This window comes from Chionomys nivalis, chromosome 19 (assembly GCF_950005125.1).
Source record: "Chionomys nivalis chromosome 19, mChiNiv1.1, whole genome shotgun sequence".
NCBI classification, from domain to species: Eukaryota; Metazoa; Chordata; class Mammalia; order Rodentia; family Cricetidae; genus Chionomys; species Chionomys nivalis.
The window spans coordinates 22,975,111-23,000,392 of NC_080104.1; the positions used below are offsets into that span (position 1 = coordinate 22,975,111).

The 25,282-nt window shown below is 39.1% G+C and overlaps 1 protein-coding gene across 5 annotated transcripts in view; it reads right to left on the minus strand.

Annotated features, from left to right (window-relative positions):
* Window positions 1–6,412: 6,412 nt before the first annotated feature.
* Window positions 6,413–25,282, minus strand: part of Adgrb3 (adhesion G protein-coupled receptor B3) — a 721,645-nt gene continuing 702,775 nt past the window's right edge. For 4 of the 5 annotated variants that reach the window (XM_057752035.1, XM_057752037.1, XM_057752033.1 and 1 more), the window contains 2 exons: window positions 15,608–15,712; window positions 6,413–9,244 (listed from right to left, as the gene is read on the minus strand). In XM_057752035.1, the coding sequence (XP_057608018.1) occupies window positions 9,056–9,244; window positions 15,608–15,712 (294 nt within the window). In that variant the 3' untranslated portion in view covers window positions 6,413–9,055. The remainder of the gene's footprint in view (window positions 9,245–15,607; window positions 15,713–25,282) is intronic. The other variant, XM_057752036.1, reaches the window with a different exon arrangement.

Sequence of the window (25,282 nt, forward strand, 5' to 3'; positions counted from 1 at the left end):
TAAAAGATTAAATGTATCTTGAATAATGACCTTAAAAACAAACTGCTTTTGAGTATATGATAATACTATAAATACATGCTGTCCTTTTTGTATTTAATAGAGAACTTTGGGATCTCTATCCCTTGTGCTCTTAGGTTGAACCAAACTCAAACTTGACTTTTGAGGATGTTCTCGGTCATTCTCCTCTCATGCTTCTGTAATTGTCTTCTGGCTGATTTGTCTCAATTGATGACGAGTCTTTGCTCCTCCCCCATCACCTGTTCCATATTGGAGAAGTTAGTCACTTCGGTTCTGTCTTTGCAAAGTAAAAATAGTGAGATGATGTGCTATAGGTTAATTTTTATTAAGGATAGTTGTACACACATCATAATCCCTTGCAAGGAGCTTAATTCTTGCCAGAGGCTTGGTGTTGAGAGTTCCTGAACGTGAGTGAATTCCCCACGTGGAAAGAAAGAGATACTCTCCATTTGTTTGTTTTCTATCTAGATTATAGAAAGACTCTATTCTTGGTGTGTGTAATTGGATTGAAAATGTTTCTAATTGTGATTCGTGTGTTTAGTTGGATCGGTCAGGATTCTCCATAGGTGTAAGAAAATATGTGTCTACATGGAAAGAGAGAGATTTACTTTTAAGAATTGAGGCAAGTGATTGTGGGGGCTGGCAAGACAAGTAACTACAGGGCAACCTAGCAGCCGAAAACTCAAGAATGAGCTGATGTCACAGCTTTAGGGTGGAGGTGGCTAGGATGTAGAGTCTCCTGTGTCTAAAGGAAATCAATCTTTTCCTCTTAGGGTCTTTAACTGATCTGATGAAACCCATGACATTATGGAGAATAATCTGTTTTCCTCAAGGTCTACCAACTTGACTGTTAATCTCACCTTTAAAAATACTGGGGAAGTTATGCCTAGAATACTTACAGAAACACTGCATTTATGGTCTACTCCTGCTGGTGAGTGAGTTACAGACCACCTTGTCTCATAAGAAAAAAAACATAAAGATACCTCTGTAAAAGTCAGGAAGGTGTAATGCTGCCGTTGACACGTAATGGAACATGGCAGTTCTTAGGAAGCTCCTCCCGATCCTTTGTCTCACAGAGGAGATGCTGGCGTTGATCTTGGAGACACTGTGAACTGCACAGCTAATTGCCATTTCTATATTTGCTCTGGTTGCTTGGAGCTCAGAGCCATCACACGGCACAGGCACAGCCCCAAGACAGAGTCTAGGACCTCCAGGTAGACATTTTAGGGCTGGCGTAGCTCTGTCACCTTGATTATCCTTCTTTGTATTTTTTATTTATATGTATCTGGACATTTTCCAGTGTACTCAGAGTGTCCTTTCCTCTTTCCTATGAAATTCAATTATGTTATTAAAATTCACTTTGCTCTCAACGATCCTAAGTCCCTTGAAAATAGAGATGGTTTCTTGTTCATAGTTGAATTTCTAGCTCTTAAAGATGTGGAATGCCTGTCACAGGTTTGAAATAAATGTATTGAATAAATTAATGTATGTTTCTTTATAAGCCACTCACCTCTCCAGTTCAGAATAGAACACAAGTTTATTATTTTTTTGGATAACATTTTATTCCAGTATGTATTTAAAATGTCTCATGACCTTCAAAACATAACTCTAGACTTTCAAAGTGTAGAGGGAAGAAACAGCGACTAGTTCAAATATTATTATTATTATTATTTTTGAAAATGGGTACAATTCCGAGATGGCAAAATAAAAGCATGGGCACTGAAATGCTGACCTTTGATTGCCCACTGGGCCTCTTTTCTTTTGTGGGAAGTCACCTCAGAATGGAGGTCTGCCCTTCTACTGTGTCTGGGCGGTTTGGAGGCAGATGGAATCAATATTATAATAATAGTTCGAGAGTCTTCATGTGCAGCGTGGGTGGTCTCTAGGAGGAGATCTGTTTTGACACAGCAACTTCTGTTCTTATGGAAAGTGAAGAATTGCAGATGTTCTGGCTGTTTTTAGGTGACTTTTCTGTACCGCTAAGTTCATGACAAGGCCCTTCAATCTACAATCCTTTTCTGGTACTGCTCTACGAGTTGAATTGTACCAGGAGCGTTCTCCCCAACTTGACTAAACTTTAGACAAGTCTCTTCCCTCACTATTCCTCTGATCTTACTTTTCTTATTGCCTTTCCTTTAGAAAACTTGTAAATTTTTTATCTGCCTCTCTGGGATATAAAATTTTAAAGCAGATTCATGCCAGTTTTACCTGCCAGAGGCATTTTCTCAGGGACGTGGGAGCCATCCCTTTGAAATGTAATATTCAAGTAAGAACGTGTGTCCACCTGGTAATTCCATGGGATGCAGCAACCTCATTCTGCACGAGCCTGGCTGTGAGTTTAAGCTTGTATATCTTGACATAAAAATACAAGGGACTTTTTGTTGCTTGAGATATTAGTAGACACATTTATTCCTACCTCCCTGCTTTTAGAAAACTTTCCAGTCCTTTGTTTCAACTCAGACTGATTCTTAGACTCTTTTTGCAATATTGCTCCCACTGTGACTTTTGGCTTTGTCCCTAGATATAAAGTCTTACTGACATTTTAAAGACTCACTTAAAAACCAGAGTTGCACCTTTTCAACATGTCTAAAATAGCATGCCACACCACAGAAATGAGCAGGAGTCTAGGTTAAGAGATGATTGGCAAGCTCAGAATAACAGCATCTGTTGGGGCTGACAAGGTAGCTCAGTGATTAAAAGCACTAGCTGATCTTTAAGAAGACTGGGGTTCGATTCCCAGCACCCACAAGGTATCTCAAACCATCTGTTACTCTGGTTTCAGGGAATCTCTGTGTTCTTCTGGTCTCTAAGGGACCTGCATGCATGTGGTGCACTGACAAAAATGCAGGCAAAACACGCATACACATAAAAACGAAAGCAAATGCTTTTCAAAAACAAAAGTAGGGGCTTTCCTTTCGCTTGTTGTATTTATGATTGTCACTTTGGATTGAGTTCTGCTAAAGAGTCAGACCTAGTTTTTTTTCTAATCTAAGACAAAGCTTTCTCTTAATCACTGTGAGGTGAACGCTGGCAATTTCGAAAACATTTCAGCAGGCCTAATTTCTACCTGTGATCATTTTTAACTTTATCTGAGTCTATGTGTATGGATTGATCTTGGCATTATGGTATGGTAGTCAGTCACAACTGTACCAATTGTCCGAAGGCACCCCAAGTTGGTCTTTTGCTCTTAGATCTCTAGAAAATTACAAATACATACACATTTGAAAACTAAGAGTTTTGCGGTGGGACAGAGGCCCCAGGAGTGACTCTGATATTAGTGAATGAGAAAGCAGATGCATTTCAACTGGGATGAAGCCAGTTTTGTCCTGACCAGTCTATATCCCTCTTCTTTTGACTGAAATCATCTTGAGCTTGCTGATCCTTGACACCCGGAATCATGCTTCTGGAAGTCCCTTTCAAATCTGTACTCTTGGTAATTGTGGAACCATCTGGCCCTCTTCAGTTTCATAGCATCCTGCATCCAGCTTTCATATATTGGGGCCAGACTGTTCTGGAGTACGATGCATTTGAAAAAGAGCATCAGGAAATCGCCTAGCCAATGTGTATGCTAGAAACTACTTACTACAAAAATCTCTCCTTCCCTGCAGTTCTTAGGTGAGCCTGTGGATGAACCCCTTGTTTACAAGTTCCATAAGGAATCTAGACACAGACCTTACCAATTTCTTCTCTTTGTTTCAGAAATTGAACCATCTGTCCAGACTACCAATCTGAACAAAAGATTTGATAATTTAATAAAACTTTAGTTAGGCAGCTTGCTTTCTTCAGGCTCTGATCTTTGAATTATCTTTAAGTTTAATCAATTTTTTTAAAAAAAAATGTAATCAAACCCTGGGAGACAAAAGAACTTCTTAGAGTTGACTCCCCATAGCAAGGGAGACTTCCCCAACTTGCTTCCTCCAACACCTGGCTTTTTATTCTCTTTTGCTTGGCAGCCACAAAGAAAATGCTTTCATCCTGATCTCTGACATGCTTGTCTTGTTCACCTTGCAATAATGCCCTTGCTCCCATTGCAATATTTTCAAATGAATCTCTGTCTCTAACTCTGCTTTTGTTGTTTGATACATGAAAATGATTGCCATTCTCATCTATTTCCAAGCTAATTATTTTTTTTTTTGTCCATTCCTATGTTCTAATTTTCCTGGTCCTGAAACCTATTTACTGTTGCACTGTACTTATCATAGCTACAAATCTAAATGTAGAAGGATCTCAGGGACAAGATGGTTTTGTCACCATGGAAACCTTTGTGTAGACTAGAGACACATTAGTTTTGTAACTTCCCTGAACTATGAGAAATCTGTAGAACTTCATTAGTGGATTCTGACATGAACAGTGGAAAACTAGAGCCCGATGACATTATTTGTGGTGGGGTGGGGAGGGGATGAGGATGATTTTAACTCTGCACACTAAACTTTCTGAAGCATGGGTTTAATAACTGACATTTTACTGGCGGTTTTTACAGACGGGCTTGAGAGAAGTTCAATTAGTTTACCTCATCGACCTCGTGTTGCTCATGAATACATGATAAGAAAACCATTGGAATATCATCTGTACCTAGATTAAGTACAAGTAAAACCACGCCTAGGATAGACAGGCAGATCCACTCAGGGTTGCCTGCCACTCTGGAGAGACTATCCATTTCTGCTATGGTAGCTCCTGTTCTTCTACTCTATGGTAACTGGCATGTTTCCATTCTAAAGCCTCTGTTTCTTATCTGAAAATATTCCCACAGAACATTTCCAGTCATCATCCGAATGGGCAAAGTGGCTTCCGTATGGCAACCAGGAGACTTCAGCTATCATACTGAGGGTGTCGTTTACTTATGGTGAGCTTCAGGAGGGCTCTTAGCCTCTCTGTTTCTTGTCTTTTTTTTTCCTCTTGTCTTTTTTTTTATTATTAATTAATTTATTTAATTATTAAAGATTTCTGCCTCTTCCCCGCCACCACCTCCCATTCCCCCCCTCCCCCCATCAAGTCTTCCTTCCTCCTCAGCCCAAAGAGCAAGCAGGTTTCTCTGCCCTGTGGGAGGTCCAAGGACCACCCACCTCCATCCAGGTCTATTAAGGTGAGCATCCAAACTACCTGGGCTCCCACAAAGCCATTACGTGCAATAGGATCAAGAACCCATTGCCATTGTTCTTCAGTTCTCAGTAGTCCTCATTGTCCATTATGTTCAGCGAGACCGGTTTTGTCCCATGCTTTTTCAGACCCCGGCCAGCTGGCCCAGATGATATGATAGTATACATAAGCGACCCCAAAAACTCTACCAAAGAACTCCTACAGCTGATAAACACCTTTGGTAATGTGGCAGGATACAAAATCAACTCCAAAAAATCAGTTGCCTTCCTATACACTAAGGATAAGGAAGCAGAGAGGGAAATCAGAGAAGCATCACCTTTCACGATAGCCACAAATAGCATAAAATACCTTGGGGTAACTCTGACCAAGGAAGTGAAAGATCTATTTGGCAAGAACTTTAAGTCTTTGAAGAAAGAAATTGAAGAGGACACCAGAAAATGGAAGGACCTCCCTTGCTCTTGGATTGGGAGGATCAACATAGTAAAAATGGCAATTCTACCAAAAGCAATCTATAGATTCAACGCAATCCCCATCAAAATCCCATCAAAATTCTTCACAGATCTGGAGAAGACAATAATCAACTTTATATGGAAAAACAAAAAACCCAGGATAGCCAAAACAATCTCATACAATAAAGGATCGTCTGGGAACTCGCCTCTCTGTTTCTTAATGATAATCAATGCATACATGTGTGTGTAGATACATGGATGTGTGCTTGTAGGTATATATGTGTGTGTAGGTATGTATGTTTGTACGTGTAGAGGTGTGTGTGTTGGTATGTTTATGTGTGTGTGTAGGTCTATGTATGTATGTGTGTGTAGGTATATGTATGTAGGTGTATGTGTAGGTATGTGTATGTGTGTGTGTGTAACCCATGGAGGCCAGAGGCATCCGGTCCCCCCAAAGGCAGTTATTGGTAGTCGTGGGCCACGTGAGTGCTGAGAAATGAACTTGGGTCCTCTGAAAGAGCAGCAAAGTGCTCTTAACTGCTGAGCCACAGGATAGTCATTTGCTGATTCACATACTCTTACTAGGAACAAAAAGAGATGGTGCATGGTAATAAGCATTTATTAATGCTTAAATAATATTACTTATTTTGCATGAGTGTCTGATATTTCCAGTAAATTCTCAGCTACATAAAAACGGTCTTACAGAATGCTAGCTGCCTAAGATAGTAGCAAATCCATCACATTTGCTTAATACTTCTCAATGTGTGACTTGGTGAGCATGGCTGTAAGAAATACTAAAATAAATGCCACAGATAATTTAACAAACATTTATTGTGTGAAATTTATTGTGCTAGGTCCCTTAAGAAATACAAAATGGATCCGACATGAAATCTGCCCTTTAGGCACTTACAGTCTACCAGGGGATATCAGAAAACGTAACAAGATAGAAGGTCTGAGAGCCTTAAAAGAAGTACAGAAACAGCGTTCTAAGAGTTCACAGGTGAAATTAATTTTAGCTCAGAAAATCACGGAAAACTTCATCAAGAGGAAGTTCATGTTTCACATGACGTAGAAGTGAAATTTAGACACGTGGACAGAGCAAAGACTTCTAGTGCAAGGGCGCAAAGACCCTGGAAGGTTCTGAGTACAATCAGCTGGAAAGGAACTGCCCAAGATTGGATGGTCGTCCCCAGCTAAGGAGACAGGTGCCATTCAGCCTTGATGATATGTTTGCGTGTGCACACACAGGTGTGTGAAAGACTGGGCTAGAACTAAAAAGGAAAAGACTAGAATGAGGTTTCCTGAACTGAGGATTCCTCAGTTTTCAACCTGTGTTCTTAAAATATAGATTAAAAAAAAACCAGAAAAATGACCCATGCTGATAACTTGGCATACCTCCTAGCCAACCCAAAATCCCAGCCCCATATATTTCGGTGAGCAATTTCTGATTAACAGCCATGAAATAAGGGTTTATTTAGGACAGTAAATATTTAAAAGAAATATGAATCTAATGTGTTGAATTTACATATTTTTAAACTTATTGAATTCATATTTTGAAAAGCTGACTAATGCATTTTTTTTCAAAAACCCTGAAGTTTTACAAATGGGAGTGATTGACTTTCTATGCAGTCTTCATTCATAGCTATAGGTTTCTGAGATGAAGCAGAGAACTATGTGTTTTAATGTGGGTACACACACACAAGGAGACATGTGTGTGCATATGTCAGAGAAAGACATATAGGGTGGGATAAAAGGAAGAAGAGGGAGTCAGAGAAGGGGAATGCTTTATCAAATATTCCTTCTCACCAAAAAAGTCATCTTATAAATTCAATAGGACTATACAATTATATCATAATTAGCATTTAATTTATTGAAAAATCTTATGTTATACTCCTTTTTGCATAATAATACCACTTCTATCTTTAAAATCTGGTTAAAAATATACTTTTAACACCTTGACACTGAGAACATTTTCAGCATGGGACAGGGGTTCTGCATGAGCTGTGCAGTTAGGGCTCCAGCCAGGAGGTGCACTTGAAGACTGAATCACTGCTGTCTCTTCCTCTCAACTTGAGTGCCAGGGTCCCCCGGGGTCCCTCAAGGTGACTAACGTTGCCAGGAGAAGGAACTGACTTACGTGAGTCCCATCACAGACCACACAGCTCAGGTTTAACTAAAAGCTAATCAAATTAAGCATTCTAGGACATTACCTGCAATGCTTAGGACTGCAAGTTACACACTCTCCAGCCACCCAAACGCCCTGGCAATGCTGGATTCTTTCTTGGCCTTTCTTGAACATGTGTCTGAGCAAGCAAGAGGCATCACTATGAGAGAGGGCACTGGGAACTGCTTGCGCAGCTGGCTCATCTCGGGCTCCTTACTTTCAAACCAGAGACAATTGCATCCATTCTCCTTCTCCGTGTATGCAGAGCAGACATTTAAGGTCCTGAATAAGTTCATTGATGTTTATGTTATAAAGAACTCCTATAGAAATAGTTTTCTGTGGAATATGCAGCAAACTGAATCGCCTCACACATTTTCCCTGGATCATTTTCTGTTTAGTAAACTACTGTTTTCTGCCACCCGTCATTTTGCCACAAGACAGAAAAGATCGTAATGTTATGAAGAGGATGATGGTCGCGGATTCCTGACAAGTCCCTTTTCCATGGTACATTGTTCCAAAGGGCGTTTAGGTAGGAAATACAGAAGCACTATGCAAACCTATTATTACACTGAGAAATCATTAGGTTCAAAGGAGTGATAATGGTATGCTGTTAAAACTCTGAATACATTTTCAGTGTCGGTATTGAAAAAGAAAACTTTATAAATATGTAAATTTCTGTTCAACAAAGCCAAAATAAAATGCACTAAAAAACTGATATGTAGACAAAAGTTTATTTACACCATACAACATTTTAAATATTTTATACAGAGCTGCAGCAGAGAAAGCTACTCAGAGCCTTCTAGAGAAAACTGCAATAATAAAGATGTGAAATATATTATTCATATAAAAGTGAGATTATTACTTTATTGCATTTAAAGCAATGAAGAATGTAGCTCAACAAACATTCATTTAATGACAAAAACTTTTGCTTTTATATTATAAAGTAAAAAGTGTAGTAATGGCCAAACAGACTGTTATAAACTTTAAAAACTGCATAAATATATACATTGTGCTTCATGGTGAAGTTTTCTGAAAACTAAACCACATGAAGCTGTTACAACATGAATCGTTGCTTGAGGTTTATCTATAAAGTTTGCCTTACAAATCCATTCCACGGGTACTTACAACACGGGGTGGTGAGAACTGTACACTTGGCCGTCTCTCCACTAGCCTGACCAGTGAGAAATTACCATACGGAAACACTGATGTGGGCACAGGAAGGTCCTGACAGAGAAGAGTCACACTGTCCTGGTGGAAAAGTCAGGCTTCCCAAGTCTCAGTGTCAGTGTATCTGATTGTGTCTCCACCTCAGTGTGCTTTGATTGTGTTACACTTCGGTTTGAAAGTCACCCTCTTGCACGTCCAGAGGCAAATTCAGACATTTCTCCCACTCTGCAGGCCTCAGCTCCAGAGCATCCTTTGCCTCCGAGTCTAAGACATTGATTGTGGTGTAATGTGGGTATTCGCTGGGGGCCTTGAAAGTGTCCCATGGGTTCTTGTTTGCTGCAGGGTTCTCCTGTTGAGGAGAAGAACAAAGCTGTTTATTTGATTAGTAATTATTGTAGTTTACAGGATTCAGAGATGGTCAACAATTGAGGGGAGTGGCAAACTGTAGTTTCAGTTTAAATTTTCTCTTACAGGACAAAGGGAAGAAAACGCTCCTAAGTTATCACATAGGTTTAAGGCATTGAAAGCTGTGAACAGTACCGTGGAAGGCAAAGCAGATGATATGTCTCAATGTCATTATGACTGCTCAAAGAAAGATGAAGGAGCGTGAAGTTACTGGTAAGATTAAATGTAGAAAATCTGAAGACCGTGGCAGAAATTTTAGTGAAGGAAACAGATCTGCATATAGTTCTCTGGACACCCTATTTAATGCTAAACCTAGTAGTTGTTTACTGAAAAAAAAATGAAGTCATTCTTTCCTTCAAGAAATTAGCATATTTGAAACTCATGTGTTGTTATATTTTCTTGCTTTGTGGGTTTTGGATGCTGATTCTTAGTGATACTCTCTGTGATTGGATGACATACTCATCATCCTTCCTCTTAAAGATCACAGTTTTATGGTAAATGTATCCAGAAATATGGAGGGAGGGGCATTTGAGCATGCATCTAGCCGCTGGTCCTCAGTGTGCTTTAGTGTGCATGCCTGTTCAACTGCCATCTTATGTAGCTCAGTAAGTCCGTGAACAAACTCCTGCAGCAAATAACCAAATACCTTATAATCAAAGATTCACTCATGAATTTGATTTAGTTTAAATCAGTATCATTTAAATATTTCTGTAAGAAGGGGCAGTTCGAATCGTACAGAGTAAGCTGGATATCATCAGTGAACAAGATGGAAATCATGACTGAACACTCCTTAGAAGAAAATTCAACTCAAGCACAGAAACAACCAGTAGTTAACCTGAAGGACACCAAGTTAAGTAGAGCATTGATTAAAGCTGAATTTATTTATTGTTGCAAGAGGAGATGTCAGGTGTGGGCTGCCATATTTACACTAATCCAGGTTTTAATTGGATACAGAGTTCATTTAAATTTATCATTATTCATGAGAGACAACTGACCTTGGCATCACTAAATCATTCCCTTATACACAATTCCTTTCCTCAGCTCTTTTTATCTTCTATTAGCCCTGGAATTCATTCTCCAGTATTATTAAGATAGTTCGAAACTTTGTTCTCACTCTTGGCTTACAGTAAAATACTCTACTTGTTACATGTCTTATCCTCCTCCCCAGATCTGGTCTCCGATTTGTTATAATCAATTACTAAAGGGAGTACAAAATTGTTACTTGGTTTTTATATTGGTTCCATTCAGTACTTCAAATCTCATATCAAGTTATGTACAAGAGACATTGTCTATAGACATACTTATATCTATAAATTAAATCCTAAACTTCTGAGTACATTAGAGGTTTTAGGAAATCAGTCTTATTATGAGGAAATCAAAGACAAACAACTAATAATAAAGACCCAATGAGGAATGAACCTTTAGGAAAGGTGAAGGAGATTATTCAGCTTTACATACAAACAATGTCACGCCTCCTTTCCTTCTCACTCTGTTTCTTTCAACCAATAACCTATATTGACTGCTTTCCCTGGCTTTTATATTAGGTCCAAAGGAGGAAATAATAAATTCCACCTGGAAACACACAATGGTCCACTTGGGAGCCCAGGATTCAAGGCCTGATACACACAGGTCCACATATCAATTCCCTACAGCAATATGAAGTGGCCTTGAGCAATGTATTCATTCTACCTAAACCCTAATATTTTAATACTTGCTTAACAGAGATAGGCTTTGTAGTGCATGACAAAGATGGTAAGGTCATGTGTGAATCAAACCTTCTTTGTGTATTTGAAAACAGTTTTTAAGTGTCAGCGAGGAATTAAATCTGTGCTTATTATTTATTAAGTATATTTATTACAGAAGGTGATTATACTCAAATGAAAGTTACATACTTTGAATTTATGGATATTATTTCACAGAGGAAGGGTTCTGCAAAGCAACTAATGTATGTTGATCATAATTCCTCCTTCTATGATCTTCTTGTTTTATCCCCACCCTCCTTGTTCATTTCACATCTGTGTTCCAGTAAAAGTAATATGGACAATAAAAGGGATGGCTTATGTTTGTGTGGATCACATGGTCTTTTCTCAGAGAAGTAGCTTTCAAGATGGCACAGGAAGGCAGGACTGGCTATGGACACACGTGTGATTGAGACTGGGTGGTGGTACAGAGCATCAAAATTCAAAATGCTGAGATGGCAAGCTATGGTAATTGTCATTTTTATTCATTCTAGTTGGCATGAAAAAAAAAGCAGCTGAAACAAAACACGCAGATGCCGGGCGGTGGTGGTGCACGCCTTTAATCCCAGCACTCAGGAGGCAGAGGCAGGTGGATCTCTGGGAGTTCGAGGCCAGCCTGGTCTACAAGAGCTAAATCCAGGACGGGCACCAAAACTACAGAGAAACCCTGTCTCGAAAAAACCAAAAAAAAAAAAAAAAAAAAACACGCAGATGATGAAGAGAAACCAGAGAAGGAGGATCTTCACATGCCAAATTCCTGAACTTGGAATTTATTTTGCAGTCACAAAGTCTGGACGTGCTGTGGGCCACCTGATCCATCAAGCATCAACGGAAAGGGTCATCGCTATGGATTCTACTGCAGCAGGTCCAGAGTGAGCCCATCTATTTTAGACAGGAGCAGTGTTTAAAAGGGTTTTCTGGAACTCTTTATTGCAATGGAAAATCCAATTAGCCCAACTCTGACAGTTATTCAAAATGCTGGTTCATTTGCTGTTATGTTTGGAACAGATGGGCCCCCTTCCCCATTTAAAAAATATGCTAATGGTTCGATCACATAAACTAAAGTCACCAAGTTAAATTATTGGCAAAATATCTAGATACCAATTGCATAATGTTATTTCTCAGCATATGATCAACTGAATTTCAGTATTAATTTATAAATTGGCTTTCTTACTCACTTCTGTTATTATCCTGAGTCACTGCCAGCTTGACCCTGTCTCATCCTCATTCATCAATATGTAGTAGTCCCTTCAACCAGAAGTTACCTACCTGCCCTTCCTTGTGGAATGGTTGCAGCACTCAGCAGCCAAAGCAAACAGACCTGGTAGAAGGAGGCAGTGAGCTAGTGGCCAGTGGCCAGGGTCAGTGCCCACAAGCAGCTCATCTTTCTGTATTGTGTGTCTAGCAGTGGGTGTAGTGTATAAACTCTCCTAAGAGAAAGGGCCTCATATACTCCATGCCTCAACTGATTGCTAAACTGAAACGGCTGAAAGGGATCATTTAATTCTACAGAGAGAAAGAGAGAGAGAGAGAGAGAGAGAGAGAGAGAGAGAGAGAGAGAGCGCTATATAGGCTGAAAGAGGCTTCAACGGAGGCCTGACTATAATGATATGAAATGATGCGACCTGTAAAAGTTCCGGAGTTTATACTGTTGTTTGTCTTCTGAGTTCAAGTGCAGGAGGAGCAGGGAGTTAAAGGGAGTGTTAAAGCCTAGTAATTACAGAACCACTGTAAGCCAACATACACAGAGCTGCCAAACACGCTAACTTGGTGTTGGGACACATCAGTAAGAACAGTGCTAAGTGATCAAGAGAATTCACAACCACCCAAGCATGGCAGGTTACTTGTACACTCCCAACAGCCGATGGAGCCAGGAATGGCCTAAAGGTCCAGGAGGTTTAAGTTCCTCCATCTCTCTTTTCTAGTTTGTTCTTTCTCCATTACTGTCATCCTTTCTTTGCTTCCTTCATTGGTCAACCTACTCTGATTTGGAGACAAAGCAAAAGAGAGGATGACTCTTCCAAATGGTCAGGAATCCTTAGAAGCTGCTTGAAGGAAAGAGGATCTTGACTAAATTGTGAAACCAGTCAGGGTAGAAGAGTTTCATCTTGGGATCGTCTAGAGCCACCCACTGCATTGTTGGGTGCTGTATATACCTTCCTGCCTAGAAGTAAGGAAATGGACTAAATTATATTTTGGTGTCCTTTTGGTTCCACCTGTTATTGTTCTGCATAATGGCCATCATTAGCAGTGGTGGGCAGCTGGTGTCCAACAGCAGCCTCAAGACAGAAAAACTGAGATTTCCTGAAAATGTCATTCACTTTCCAATTAGGCAGTTTTTCATTAGCAATGTATCCCTACAAATTATGTGACTGAATTAAGAATAATGAACTCAATTGCGTGTTTGTTATTAATCGGGGCTAAATAAAGGATTTTTTTTTCTATTCTTGGATATTTGGGACAATAGTCAAGTGGCAATAACGACTGTATCCTTCCCTGTTCCCAGATGGTAAATATTTATAAATCTCTTCTGAAAAAGGTGCCCTATTGCAGAGATGTGGTGTAATTAGCAGGCTATTTTGGTTGTTAGGAAACTGAGACACAGACATTTGTGCCATTAATGATTTAATACCCAGACCAGTTATTGTCGTAATTTACACAACAAGGGAAAATTACAATCATATTATAGCAGTCAGTCAGCTGTAGCTGTTGCATAAGCCTTCCAGACTTGTAAACACAACCTCTACTTTAAAAAAAAAAGATGTTTCAATGTTTCTTCATTTTATTTTCATGTTAGCTCTCAATATTCTGAAATGAGCAGCTAATGTGCTTAGTCTAACTCAGTGGTGTCACTTTCACTTGCTGCTAGCTGAAAGTTGATGATTTCATAATGGAGGAGTAGAAAAGAACTGAAAAACATGCAATAGTATGCATGTCTTCTATATGTCCGGCATTGTGTCAGAGCTGTTAAAAATTGACTGAGTTATTATTGCTGGGAAATAAATTCATACTTGCCATTTACCAGTAACTTACCGTGACCAGGAATGTATAAGTACGGGGAGAAATGAAGGAAACTCATGAGAATATACATGTGTTTCATCCTTTAGTTTTTCATACACTAATTTTATTAGCCAGTTGGGCAGACTAAGACTCATAAGATGCATGTGGAGGAATCACTAGAAGATGATCAAACACCATGCTATTCATATGTAGAGATTAGAAATAATATAGGTAAAGTAATATACAATATATCTTTCATCTGTCTATGAACATCTATCATTCCTGTCTGTCTACTGTCTATCTATCTATCTATCTATCTATCTATCTATCTATCTATCTATCTATCTATCTATCTATCTATCATCTATCTATCTATCTATCTACCTATCTATCTATCATCTATCTCTATCTATCTATCTATCTATCTATCTATCTATCTATCTATCTATCTATCTATCAGCTATCATCTATCTCTATCTATCTATCTATCTATCTATCTATCTATCTATCTATCTATCTATCTATCTATCTACCTATCTATCTATCAGCTATCATCTATCTCTATCTATCTATCTATCTATCTATCTATCTATCTATCTATCTATCTCATCATCTACCTGCATCCATCTGTACATTGATCATTCATCTATTACCATTTGGCAAAGAGCTACCCATGGGCTGCATTGCCTGGGCAAGGAGCACCACATGTGAGCTGAAGAGCTTGTAGGAGGCAGCAGAGCCAATCCACCTCAATGCCCTCACCCTTGCTTTCGAGACGTCACAAGAACTGAAACGAGTCCATACCATCCATTGCCACTTTCTGTGTCCCATATAAGTAGAGGAAGTTGAGCCTTAGGAGCAAAGACCTGCAAGACTTGCTCAAGCTCAGTAGTTCATGGCTGTGTTTTCAAGTAGTTGGAATTTCTAGAGTCCTGGCACAGTCCACTTACCGGTGAGGATGAAGCCTTCTCTGAAGCGATGACCGTGCCGTGTGCTGAGTCACGGCATAGAGTTAATTTCATGGAGTCCTCTACTAAGATGGTAGTGGTATGAATGAATGAGAAGGAAATGGTTACAACCAACAACCCAAGTTCCTGATATTGGCATTGATCCAAAACTCTCATCCCTAAACAAATTTCTTTTTTATACCAGTATTATGTTTTGTGGCCTTAAAATGGCAGGCATTAGAATAACAATGGGAAAATTTAGCAAACAATTTGGCAATTTGAATTAACTGAATTTTAATTGGTGGAAAAATGGCCATATGAAACTGACCTGTCTTTTACATATAACTAATCCTAATTAAAGCTTGTTAGGGAGAATCTTTGAAATTAGAACAAAACACCTGAAGATTCTTGTCATTCCTTCTAAGTCTCCTGGTCACTTTTCCCAAGTGCATTTTAGGCTTATTAATTTTCCTATGTGCACTAAGTTTTTTTGTTTGTTGGTTGGTTTTGTTTGGTTTTTGCTTTGGTTTGTTTGTTTGTTGTATAGTTGTCCTGATTGGTAAGGGGCACAGCTGGCCTCACGTGTGGCCCAGCCTGACTGTGGATGCAGAATATACTCACCATACTGCTTGTATTTGGTATGTCCCGAAATCTGTCCAAAGTCTGAAACTTCTGATTGAGTTCCTGAAACAACTCCATGTGTCTCTTCCTCGTGTGCATGACCTTCTGCAAGAGAGAACAGGGCGGCTTGCATTCCTAATGTGACTCACATGTTCTTAAAAAGCTGTCTTGTACTAAGGGAAGCTAAACCAGGCAGGAGCCAGGAGTCCCCAAAGACACCACCTATGCAAATGACATGTCCCACATTCTTTTTTTCCTATTCCTATTTCTTTCTGAGAAAGAAGGCTTTTTCTTTCCTCTCACAAGATTACAAAAAATATAAGTTTCTTCTTCTCATGGGTGCATTAGGACACAGTCATCATTCTTGTGTAAGATTTTCATCCCTTAAAAGTAAAGTCTGTTCTGCAAAAAATGTTGCAGTAATTTTAAAATGTTAAAAATTTGGACTTTGTGAAGCTCACGAGTTCTTGATGTTTGTCCAGGGAAATATTACATCTTTATGTTTTACTTCTATAAACAGTGCAAACATAGCTTGCTGCACTAAAGGGGAGCATCATCCCAGGCCCCGCTGTTAATGCTGACTCGCAGCTCTGAAGCGCCTGAAAGATGTGTGCGATCTAAGACCGTGCACTCTCCATGTGAATAACCGCTGAGCTTTGCAGAAGGGAAATCTGGCCCATAGGTTTCATATACTTGTTTACCAGATGGTGCAGTATCTTAGCAGTCAGGGTTGTGTGGCCGATGAGCTATTAAAATCCCAGGTACAGTTACATGCCTTTCTTTAAACTTCATTATAACCCAACAATGGGCTTGTAAGCAAAAATGATCTTGGGCATTTGAATATTTTCCTATTATAAAACATTTAAAAGGCACTAGTAGAAAAGTCAGAGAATAAATTCTCTGTATTTACAGGTGCTGTTCCGCGGTGCTGTTGATTTTCAAAAGTTACGTATCAGCATCTTGGTCATTCTCCAGGACTCTGCAGTTATGTTTAAGAGTCCACAGCATTGTAAAACCTAAACATCTGAACACCATTTGCTTGTGTGGTTTTAAGGAGGCTGTTAGGTCTTATGTCTGGGCTCTGATTTTAACTTTTGGCTCACTGTCTTAGCTAGCAAACATTTTCAGCTGTAAGGATTTGTTGAGAAAATAAATACATCTTTTAGGTTAAGATTGACAACTCTTAGGGTTTTTTTTTTGTTGTTGTTGTTATTTTTTTTTTCCTAAAAAGATGCTTACAGAAGGGACAAACAGGGAGAAGGACAAATGTAAAGTTAAACTGAATCTTATTACAAAATTCCCTCTGCCGACTTCGGTTTCCTAACCTTGGGAGTAGGACCTAGGTAACTTCACTGCTGGGCTAGGGTCTTTTGTTTTCCCGCTGCCTTACACTCATGTGAGAGAATCCTGCCATTTTAAGACATGCAATAACCAATTTCCATCTTGCTGCTGGAGCTCTAGGACTTGGCTGTTGAAGAATCAGGTGGTTGAGGATGAGCACACGGCAGCATGACTCATGATGGAACGTGAAACACAGCAAGCAATTACCGCGCCATTAACTTCCCATCCGTCTCCAAGAGAGTACACGAAAACAGGCTTGTGGGGTTCAGAGAGAAACACCAGGCAAACATAATTTGGCTAGTGATGGCTGATGGAGATTTATGAGAGTGAGGATTTGCGTAAGCAACTCGGTGAAGGGATTCTGAGGACCACGTAGCTGGCAAGGTAATTCTGCATATCCTGTGCTCAGTAGGCAAATAGTTCTATGAAGTACCAGGTCCTAAGACACTCATTGAATTATGGCCCTGGGACACAGAGAATGCTTCAAAAAACAGCCACATTTTCATAGTAATGAACATTTCTTCACAGTCATTTCCTTCTGTGTAGGAGTGACGCCACACTAGCATCACTTCCCTCAGAACATTTTACTGCATCATTTAATGCATTCTGATGAGTGCCTCACAGTGTGCTACATGCTAGAGTAACAATGGCGAAAAAAATAAGGCTAAACTACTGCCTCCTGTTAGGTCAAAGTCTAATGAGAACACCAGAATTAATTGCATTGTAATCCCAATAAGTGGAAATTTGTAGCTGTTAAATTAAATACATGAGGATGCTATATAAATTAGGGAGGAACTATAGGAAATACAGGTAAGACAATCTCCAAATATTTACAAGTTTGTATTTAAGTTAAAAATAATTAATTATGGTTCTGATTGTCTCTATTTTCCCCTCTCTCACACTCTATTTTGAGAATTCTGATTTCTAGCCCAATTTCCACCCATGCTCTTGAATCTTTTCTCCTTGGTGAAACCATCCCTCTTCAAAGACAAGCACTGCATTGTCCTGAAGCTCCTGACACCAAAGGCAGCATTTTTGCTACAGGCATTTGATGACTGTGTTTTTCAGGTGGTTTCGTTTATCCTTTACCTTGTGAGCTGATTTTACTGTGTTTTGTGTGAGTTTTCTAGTTTCATGTTGCTAGCAATCAAATTTGCTACTCTTCCCTGGTCAAGAGCTAAATGGGTCCATATCTTTCTAACAGGAATCTTTTTGTGTGTGTTTGTGTCTTATTCAAAGTCTTGTCATGATTCTTGCAATCGAATACCTTTGTTTTATAAAGAATGTTTGAAAAGCAAAGTCTATGTCAAGCGTCTCACTGGGAAACTTGATACCTTCCCAGATTGGAGGTTTTATGGATATGATCTCTTTGAATGAGCAGCACTTGATTCTGAATTTGATAGGCTTTATTTAAAAAAAATTAGATTGGTTGGACATACTAAAAATATACAATGGAAAATATAAAGTTATGGTGGCTGCCAATGCTATATAGACAGAGATCATTTTGAATATTTCATATAGTTCCATGAGAGGTATTCTAATAATAAAGCTAAAATACCCTGCAATAAATAGGGAGGGAAATGACAATTTGGATGCTGAAATATAGAGCCTTTCCTGCTTGCAAAAATTAGTTGCAAATATATTCTCTTGCCAGATGATCATTCTGAATTGAAACAGCCACCGTGGCACTGCCAGAAACACCATAGCAATAATAGCCTGCATTCTGGAAGAGGTGTCAATTATAGCTACAGTAAACAGCTCCATCTCTGACCCTGGCTCAGCTTGACTTTCCCTATATCATTCCTTCTTTTTCATTGTCTCAGTACATCTTTCTACCTTCATTGCGAATGAGAGAGGTTCCTTCAATAAGAATGCCAGCTTTACAAGAGGATGTTGAAGAATTTCTATCCAGTGATGCTCTGGGCTGGAAACTTAGCTACACTTTCAGCTTTTACAAAATATTAAGGGTTTCTTCCCTTTTCCTGCTTCAGAAACTTTATTTGTAGCATTTATACTTTTGGTGATCTTAGGCACCTTGGTGGACGTTTTCATGCTTATACATTTTATTGGTCCATTTTAATGGCTCGTCCCAGATCTTGGCTAACGTAAGGCTTTGTTTAGTTCTTTCTTTCTTTTATGACTTAAATATCCTGTTTCCCAAAGCAACCAACTTCTATGAAAAACTCAATTTATACTTCATTTTTTGAAAATCTTAAAACTCTAACATGTATTTAACATGTACTTTCTATGTAAAAGCACAAAAATATACAGTGTTTGGCAATATCTTCAGAATTTAGTTGCTTTCATCATATTTCACTGCAAATACTGTAGGAGTGTTTTGCAATAAAAGTCAGTGCATAGTAATATTCCATTCCACTTAGATTAATATCATTTAACATTGTTTTGAAAGACTCGTGAACCTCTGTCCAAGATGACCGCCAGTCTAGCCACATGTATATGCTCTCCTAGGCAACTTAGTTCTTTATTTCTTTTTCATTTTTTATTAAAAAACATTTAACAAAAACAGCAACGATAAACAACAGCAACAACAACAAGACCTCTTTGAGTGTCAGAAACTCAGTTTATACTTTTATCACAAAATAAATGTACCCTTTGGAACCTGTTAGTAATTGATATTAGAGAAATAGCAATGTGTTGAAAAGCACACTCGTAATAATTTGGAAATTTATAAAACTGAGATTATAAGGTCACTTGATGTCTTAAACACATCCTATATCTTAAGAATTCTTGAAGACCCTTTAAATTCTTAGACTATGCCAAGTCTGATAGCTCTAGACCTGTGGAAATTCCATCAATTTAAAGTTTCATGGCCTGAAACAGGAATCTTGGTCTCCCTGGTGGTTGCAGCTTTAGCAATGAGGCAGGCCTACCTGCTAGGGCTATCATGAAGATTTTACAAAGGATGTAGAACACTTGACACGTGACCACATAGAAAAGAGCCACCTATGATGAGGCGGGCAGTATTATCTTCCTAATGCCTCATAATAACTCTGGGAGGCAGCAGCCGTGACCTCTACTTCATTGGCTAGGCTGCTGAAGTTCAAGGAGGCAGTTTGCTCTTGCAAGTGATAAATGAGTCTCCAAGTCAGTTCAGCATGTTGCTATCTTAGACATATTCCAGAGATTCAGAAAGCATCCTGCTAGAGACTGCTGAGGGTTTTAAATTATGCTCTGTTCAGATGGGAGAAGAAAGAACTTGGAGGGTTTATGCATCCTCCATAGCAGGCCCTACCTCTCCAGATATCGAGTAGCTGAAACGATTTTTGCAGTACTGCAACGATGTTTCTAAAGTGGGCACTAATGATTCTCCCTCAAGACACCTCCTAGCTGCTGATCTCTTCCTCTATGCATCCTTGACACGGAACACACTGTCTGGTAGTCAGGAGCCGCTTAGTGAATGTTAGCTGGATGAATGGAATCATTGGGATGGAATGGGCATATCAGCAAGGGTAGTCCCTGCATCATGGAAAACTACTACAAATTTTATCATCACCTCCTATTAATAACTGTTCTCCATTGGAAGCAATATTTACTTTTAAATTTTTAAAATTATCTTCATATTGTGTGCACATATGTGTGTATGACTACAGGAGCCTGCTGAGGTCAGAAGCATTGACTCCCCCTGCCCCCGGGAACTGGAGCTCCAGGTGGTTGTAAGCCATGGGTGCTGAGCCCCAAGGAGCACTTGTGCTAATGACTCTAGGCAGGAGCCCTGTCTTCTCATTCTCATCCTGTTAGGCATTTCCACCCTCTCCGTAAGTGGTTTTGAGGAGCTGACAGTGGCTTTGCTATGAACTGGTGATTTTCGCTTTCCAATTCAGAAGTGTGAATCACAGAGCTGTGTTTGAACTACAGAGAAAAAGCCTCAGTTATAAAAAGAAGATGTACTGGTGCGTATGGGTTCTTTACCCTGATGGGAGCTGTTAGGAGATGTCAGACACTCTTTGTTCACCTTAGAGCACAGGGCTGGAGAACCTGTGTTCACATGAACTAGAAACATGTTCGGTGAGTCACCATTTCCAGCCTTCGAATTTTATAGACCTACATTGCCATTGTCCATACCCATCTGTAGCTTTGTTCATTAGTGCTCTGTACATTCACTCTCGCGAGAGTGGCCTTTGGAAAATGATCTGTAGAGAATGCCAATACTCATATTGACTTTTTAAAAAGGTGCAGGTTGAAGGGGTTAAGCCTGTTGCTAGAGGATGGTGATTTATCAATACATTCACAATATGGAAGCTGCATACCAGAATTATGCCCGTATCTGGTTCCAAATATGTGATGATTTGGACAAAAATGTACTTTGGTTTTCATATAAACTGTACAGAGGGTATATATAAGAAAACCGAACAAGTTAAACATTTTGTCATTGCCCCTCAATAGTATGCTTGGTTATAAGTGCATGATTTTGAAACAGTTTAAATTTAATCATATGGAAGAGATGGATACAGTCTAGGATTAAATTGCTCAAATTGCTTGCCCTCCAAACGTGTCCTATAAAATATGCCCTGATTGCTTAATGGATTGTACCTACTGTAGGGGGTCAGGGACAAAGCAGGGAGGAACCTGTTTTGAACAAGACGTTTTTTGAAATAATATGCCTTATATATTTAGAAATTAATATAAGCTACATGTTATAGCTTAGCCTTGTTTCTAATGATATCAAATTATTCTAAATGACTCTCTCTAACATGCCCCTAATTCTTCCAATAAAAGTCAAGCCCTGTGTAGAATGGCTCCATTATCCAACATCTCAGTCTGCCCTCACTCACTGCTCATGACCATTGATGAAATTCATGGATTTGGTGGCTCTGTGGGGTTTCTGTGAACCTTCAGAGAAACATCCTAAGATATTTTAAAGAATACATTATTCAAGTGAAGGAATGAAACTAGGTTTCTGTTTGTGTTTTTGGAAGAGAAGATTTAAAAAAAATTCTATTTTTAACATGGAACAGATACTATTATACATTACAGAGTCATTGCGGTTATTTGTAATTGTGTTTCTAGGAATTCCTTGAGCTTTGTCTCCTCCAATAATACCCACTTTAGCTGCTTTGATTCTTAGAATCACCTTAGGCACCTCCATGCCAACGTCACACTGAAACTCATCCTAATCAGATGTCCACTCTCTTTTTTGGTTCTGTTCCCCATACATATAAAAATGCAAGCCCATAATGTAGGCACCTTTGTCCTGCCTTCCCACTCCCCATTCAGTTATTGGCCAGACTTCACAGGATCCACCTGTCACGGTCAGTTCATCACTCCCTTCCTAGGTTAGCCACTTTAACTGATATTTCCAACTTCTTGTTTTACCCTATCGATCTACCCAGAATATTACCAACAAAGTCACCTTTAAATTATTTGCCGGATAGTAACAAGTTACTTCGTACTAGTAAACAAATAAAAAGGCTAAACAAAATTCAGTCAGACAGGCTTAGCAGCATGTTAGGTAAGATCTTCTATTGGAGATGTAAGATTTTAAGTTACCCTGTTTATTTCTTTTCCATTGACCTTTGTTTAAGAGAATTCTGGCTCTTGTTTTGTGAACGTGCCACACTTTAGCCAATCTCCCTGCCGCTTCTTACCTCTGGAATTTCAACCTGCCCTTCCCATCCTCGGGTTATGTTTGATGTGCCCATCTGTGCAATCCAGAGAGGAAACTTCTGAAGTGCTACCTCCAGACTTGCTTGATTCCTATACTAGTCTTTGTCTTAACTCAAGTTTCATTCAAAAGCTTTTTGTTAAAGCAAGGACCATTGAAAATCAGATGGAATTTAAATCATTCATTCACTCATTGCACAAAGAAACATAATGAGTGTTCAGTGTATATCAGGATCCCTGCTGAAGGTGGAATACAAACCAAGGAATATGTCACATAACATAGAAATAGCGTTATCGTATTTTCTGTATACTTCCCAGACAGCAAGAATTATTAGTCTTTCTCTGTTTTATAGCTCGTCTGCCTTTTGGGTTATTAGTTCAGGAATGCAGTGTTATCCTGGAGGCTGTCAGTCTGAAAAAAAAAAACTTTTCTCCACCTATAGTAGCCAACAATTTTCAGAAGTTATTATTTTTTATCTTCATACAACAATTAGATCTCAGCATGACGTTTTCAATCAAAATTTGTGTTTGCTTTCCTCCCTCATTTCACTCCTGATCACCTTCCCCCTGTGTATCTGCCTGCTTTCCTATGCCATGTGTCTCCATGTAACATCTAATCTCCCCTATTGTGGTCCTCTATTTAGTGTCGTGTCGTCGTCTATACCGTCAGACCCCCTTATTTACATGCATAAAAATATTAAAAGTTAGAATATGCATATGGGATACATGCAATTTTTCTTTAAAAAACTCTTCCTGAGTCACCTCACTTAGTGTAATATTTTCCAGATCCATCCATTTCATTCCAAATTTCATTCTTCCTTATGACTTAATTTTATTAAGAAATTCCATTGTGTGTATGCACCCCACTTCCATTCCTGTGTGGATGGATACAGAGTCTATATCCATTCCCTTGCTCATATGAACAATGTGACAGTAAACATGGGACAAGGAGGGCTTTGGATGTATGCCTAGGAGTGGTGTAGCTGGCTCCTGCTGTAGGTCTGCTTTAAATTTTTGGGGGGAAATCCTTATGTTTTAAGGAAAATTAATTAACAAAATATTAAAACTGTATATAAGCCTTGGATAATGTGTAAAGGGCAAAGTTTGACAGTATGATGCTTTCAGGATCTCATAAGGCAGTCTGGCGAGGGTAAACTGTCTAAGGTAATCATTGTATGGTAAAAGCCTACTCAGGGAGAAGGGTAGCGGGGAGCTTGGCATAAAGTCAACTAGGCTGGTCTAAATTTAGAAGAGGGGGCAGGGAAGTGGCCTTCTTCTCATTGACAACCCAAAATTCCATATACATGTGTTAACACCGTGAAAACCTTAAAAACAGTGTGATTTTTCTGGACACAGACCCTGTCAGACCTCTGTCATTGTACGTGTGCTGAAAAGGGAGTAACAGCAAATGGTCAGTAAGGGAAAAGTGATGTCTGAGTATCCCCCGCCCCAAGCTTCACCTCCTGACCTCCTGCAGTAACCATGCGATGATAATAGTAGTCAAAGAGGTGAGGAAATGGCACAATTCTATGCTGCAGATATCTTCGCTAACACTATGGTTCTATGTTTGGAATACTAGGCATAGCATCTGCTTGCTAGTGGTTGCCATAGAGAATAGAAGAAAAAAAGAGCAATTTTCTCGTAACGTTCTCAGTGACACAGTGTGGTTTAATTTGTTTCCAGTTTTGTTCAGACCATATAACCCTGGCTGGCCTGAAAATTTCTATGTGGTTCAAGTTGGCCTTGATCTTACAAAGATTCACCTCCTGAGTGCTAGGATTTCATCTTAATGTTTGGTTTTGCTATTACCTAACTTGTTGACTGTAGTTAGGCTTAATGTTACATCTAAGTTTTTACTGTGTCTTGTCATGGAGGTCTAGTGAGTTCACTCTTTTGGAATAACATAACGGATTATTACTTTCAGGACTACACACACACACAAATTTATGTAGCCACAAGAAAGGTGATGCTGTACACAACATATAAAAACAGATACAGTTTGCTTCTTTATTCCTTTGATACCTAAAGAACTAACACAGTATTTTTCCCATAAAGGACACAAAAGACTCAAATGTGGAGACTGATAAATATTTTTTCTTGACTTTTTTCTTATGAATTTGGTACTTCTTGGTTAAAATTTTAGGTTTCAGTGAAATACAGATTTTGTGCTAGGTGACTACGCTGGAGTTGCCTAGATATTTGTGATTTAAGCATTGAAGCTGGATTCTTTATCATTATTTTGTGGCATACACTCCGAGTTACTACTAAACAAAATCATTTTCCTGGGGCACCATCCTTTACCATCGTGACAGATACAACCGCTAAGGCACACATTGATGTGTGCTGTACGCTATAGAAACACAACACCTACTTACACAAATGAAAAGATTGAATCAAAAGTTCCCATATTCCAGGAGGCGCCTATAATTTTGGAGATATCAGTTAAAATATTGAGTTCCGTGTATGCGTCACAAGGGTACAAATATGCTGGAGAAATTTATCATATATTATACCCTATTATGTGAGCGGGCTATGAATCACATCCAATTATCAAGATGCATAAGTGCATTTATGTGATACTTAAACATCATTAATTTTGCGCTGAGCACAGGCTGCATAGACAGCATCATTTTAGTGACTTCCAACATCACTATCACAGCATCAATATAAATTCAATGCAAATTGGAAAATGAAAATCTTCATCTTGTTTAT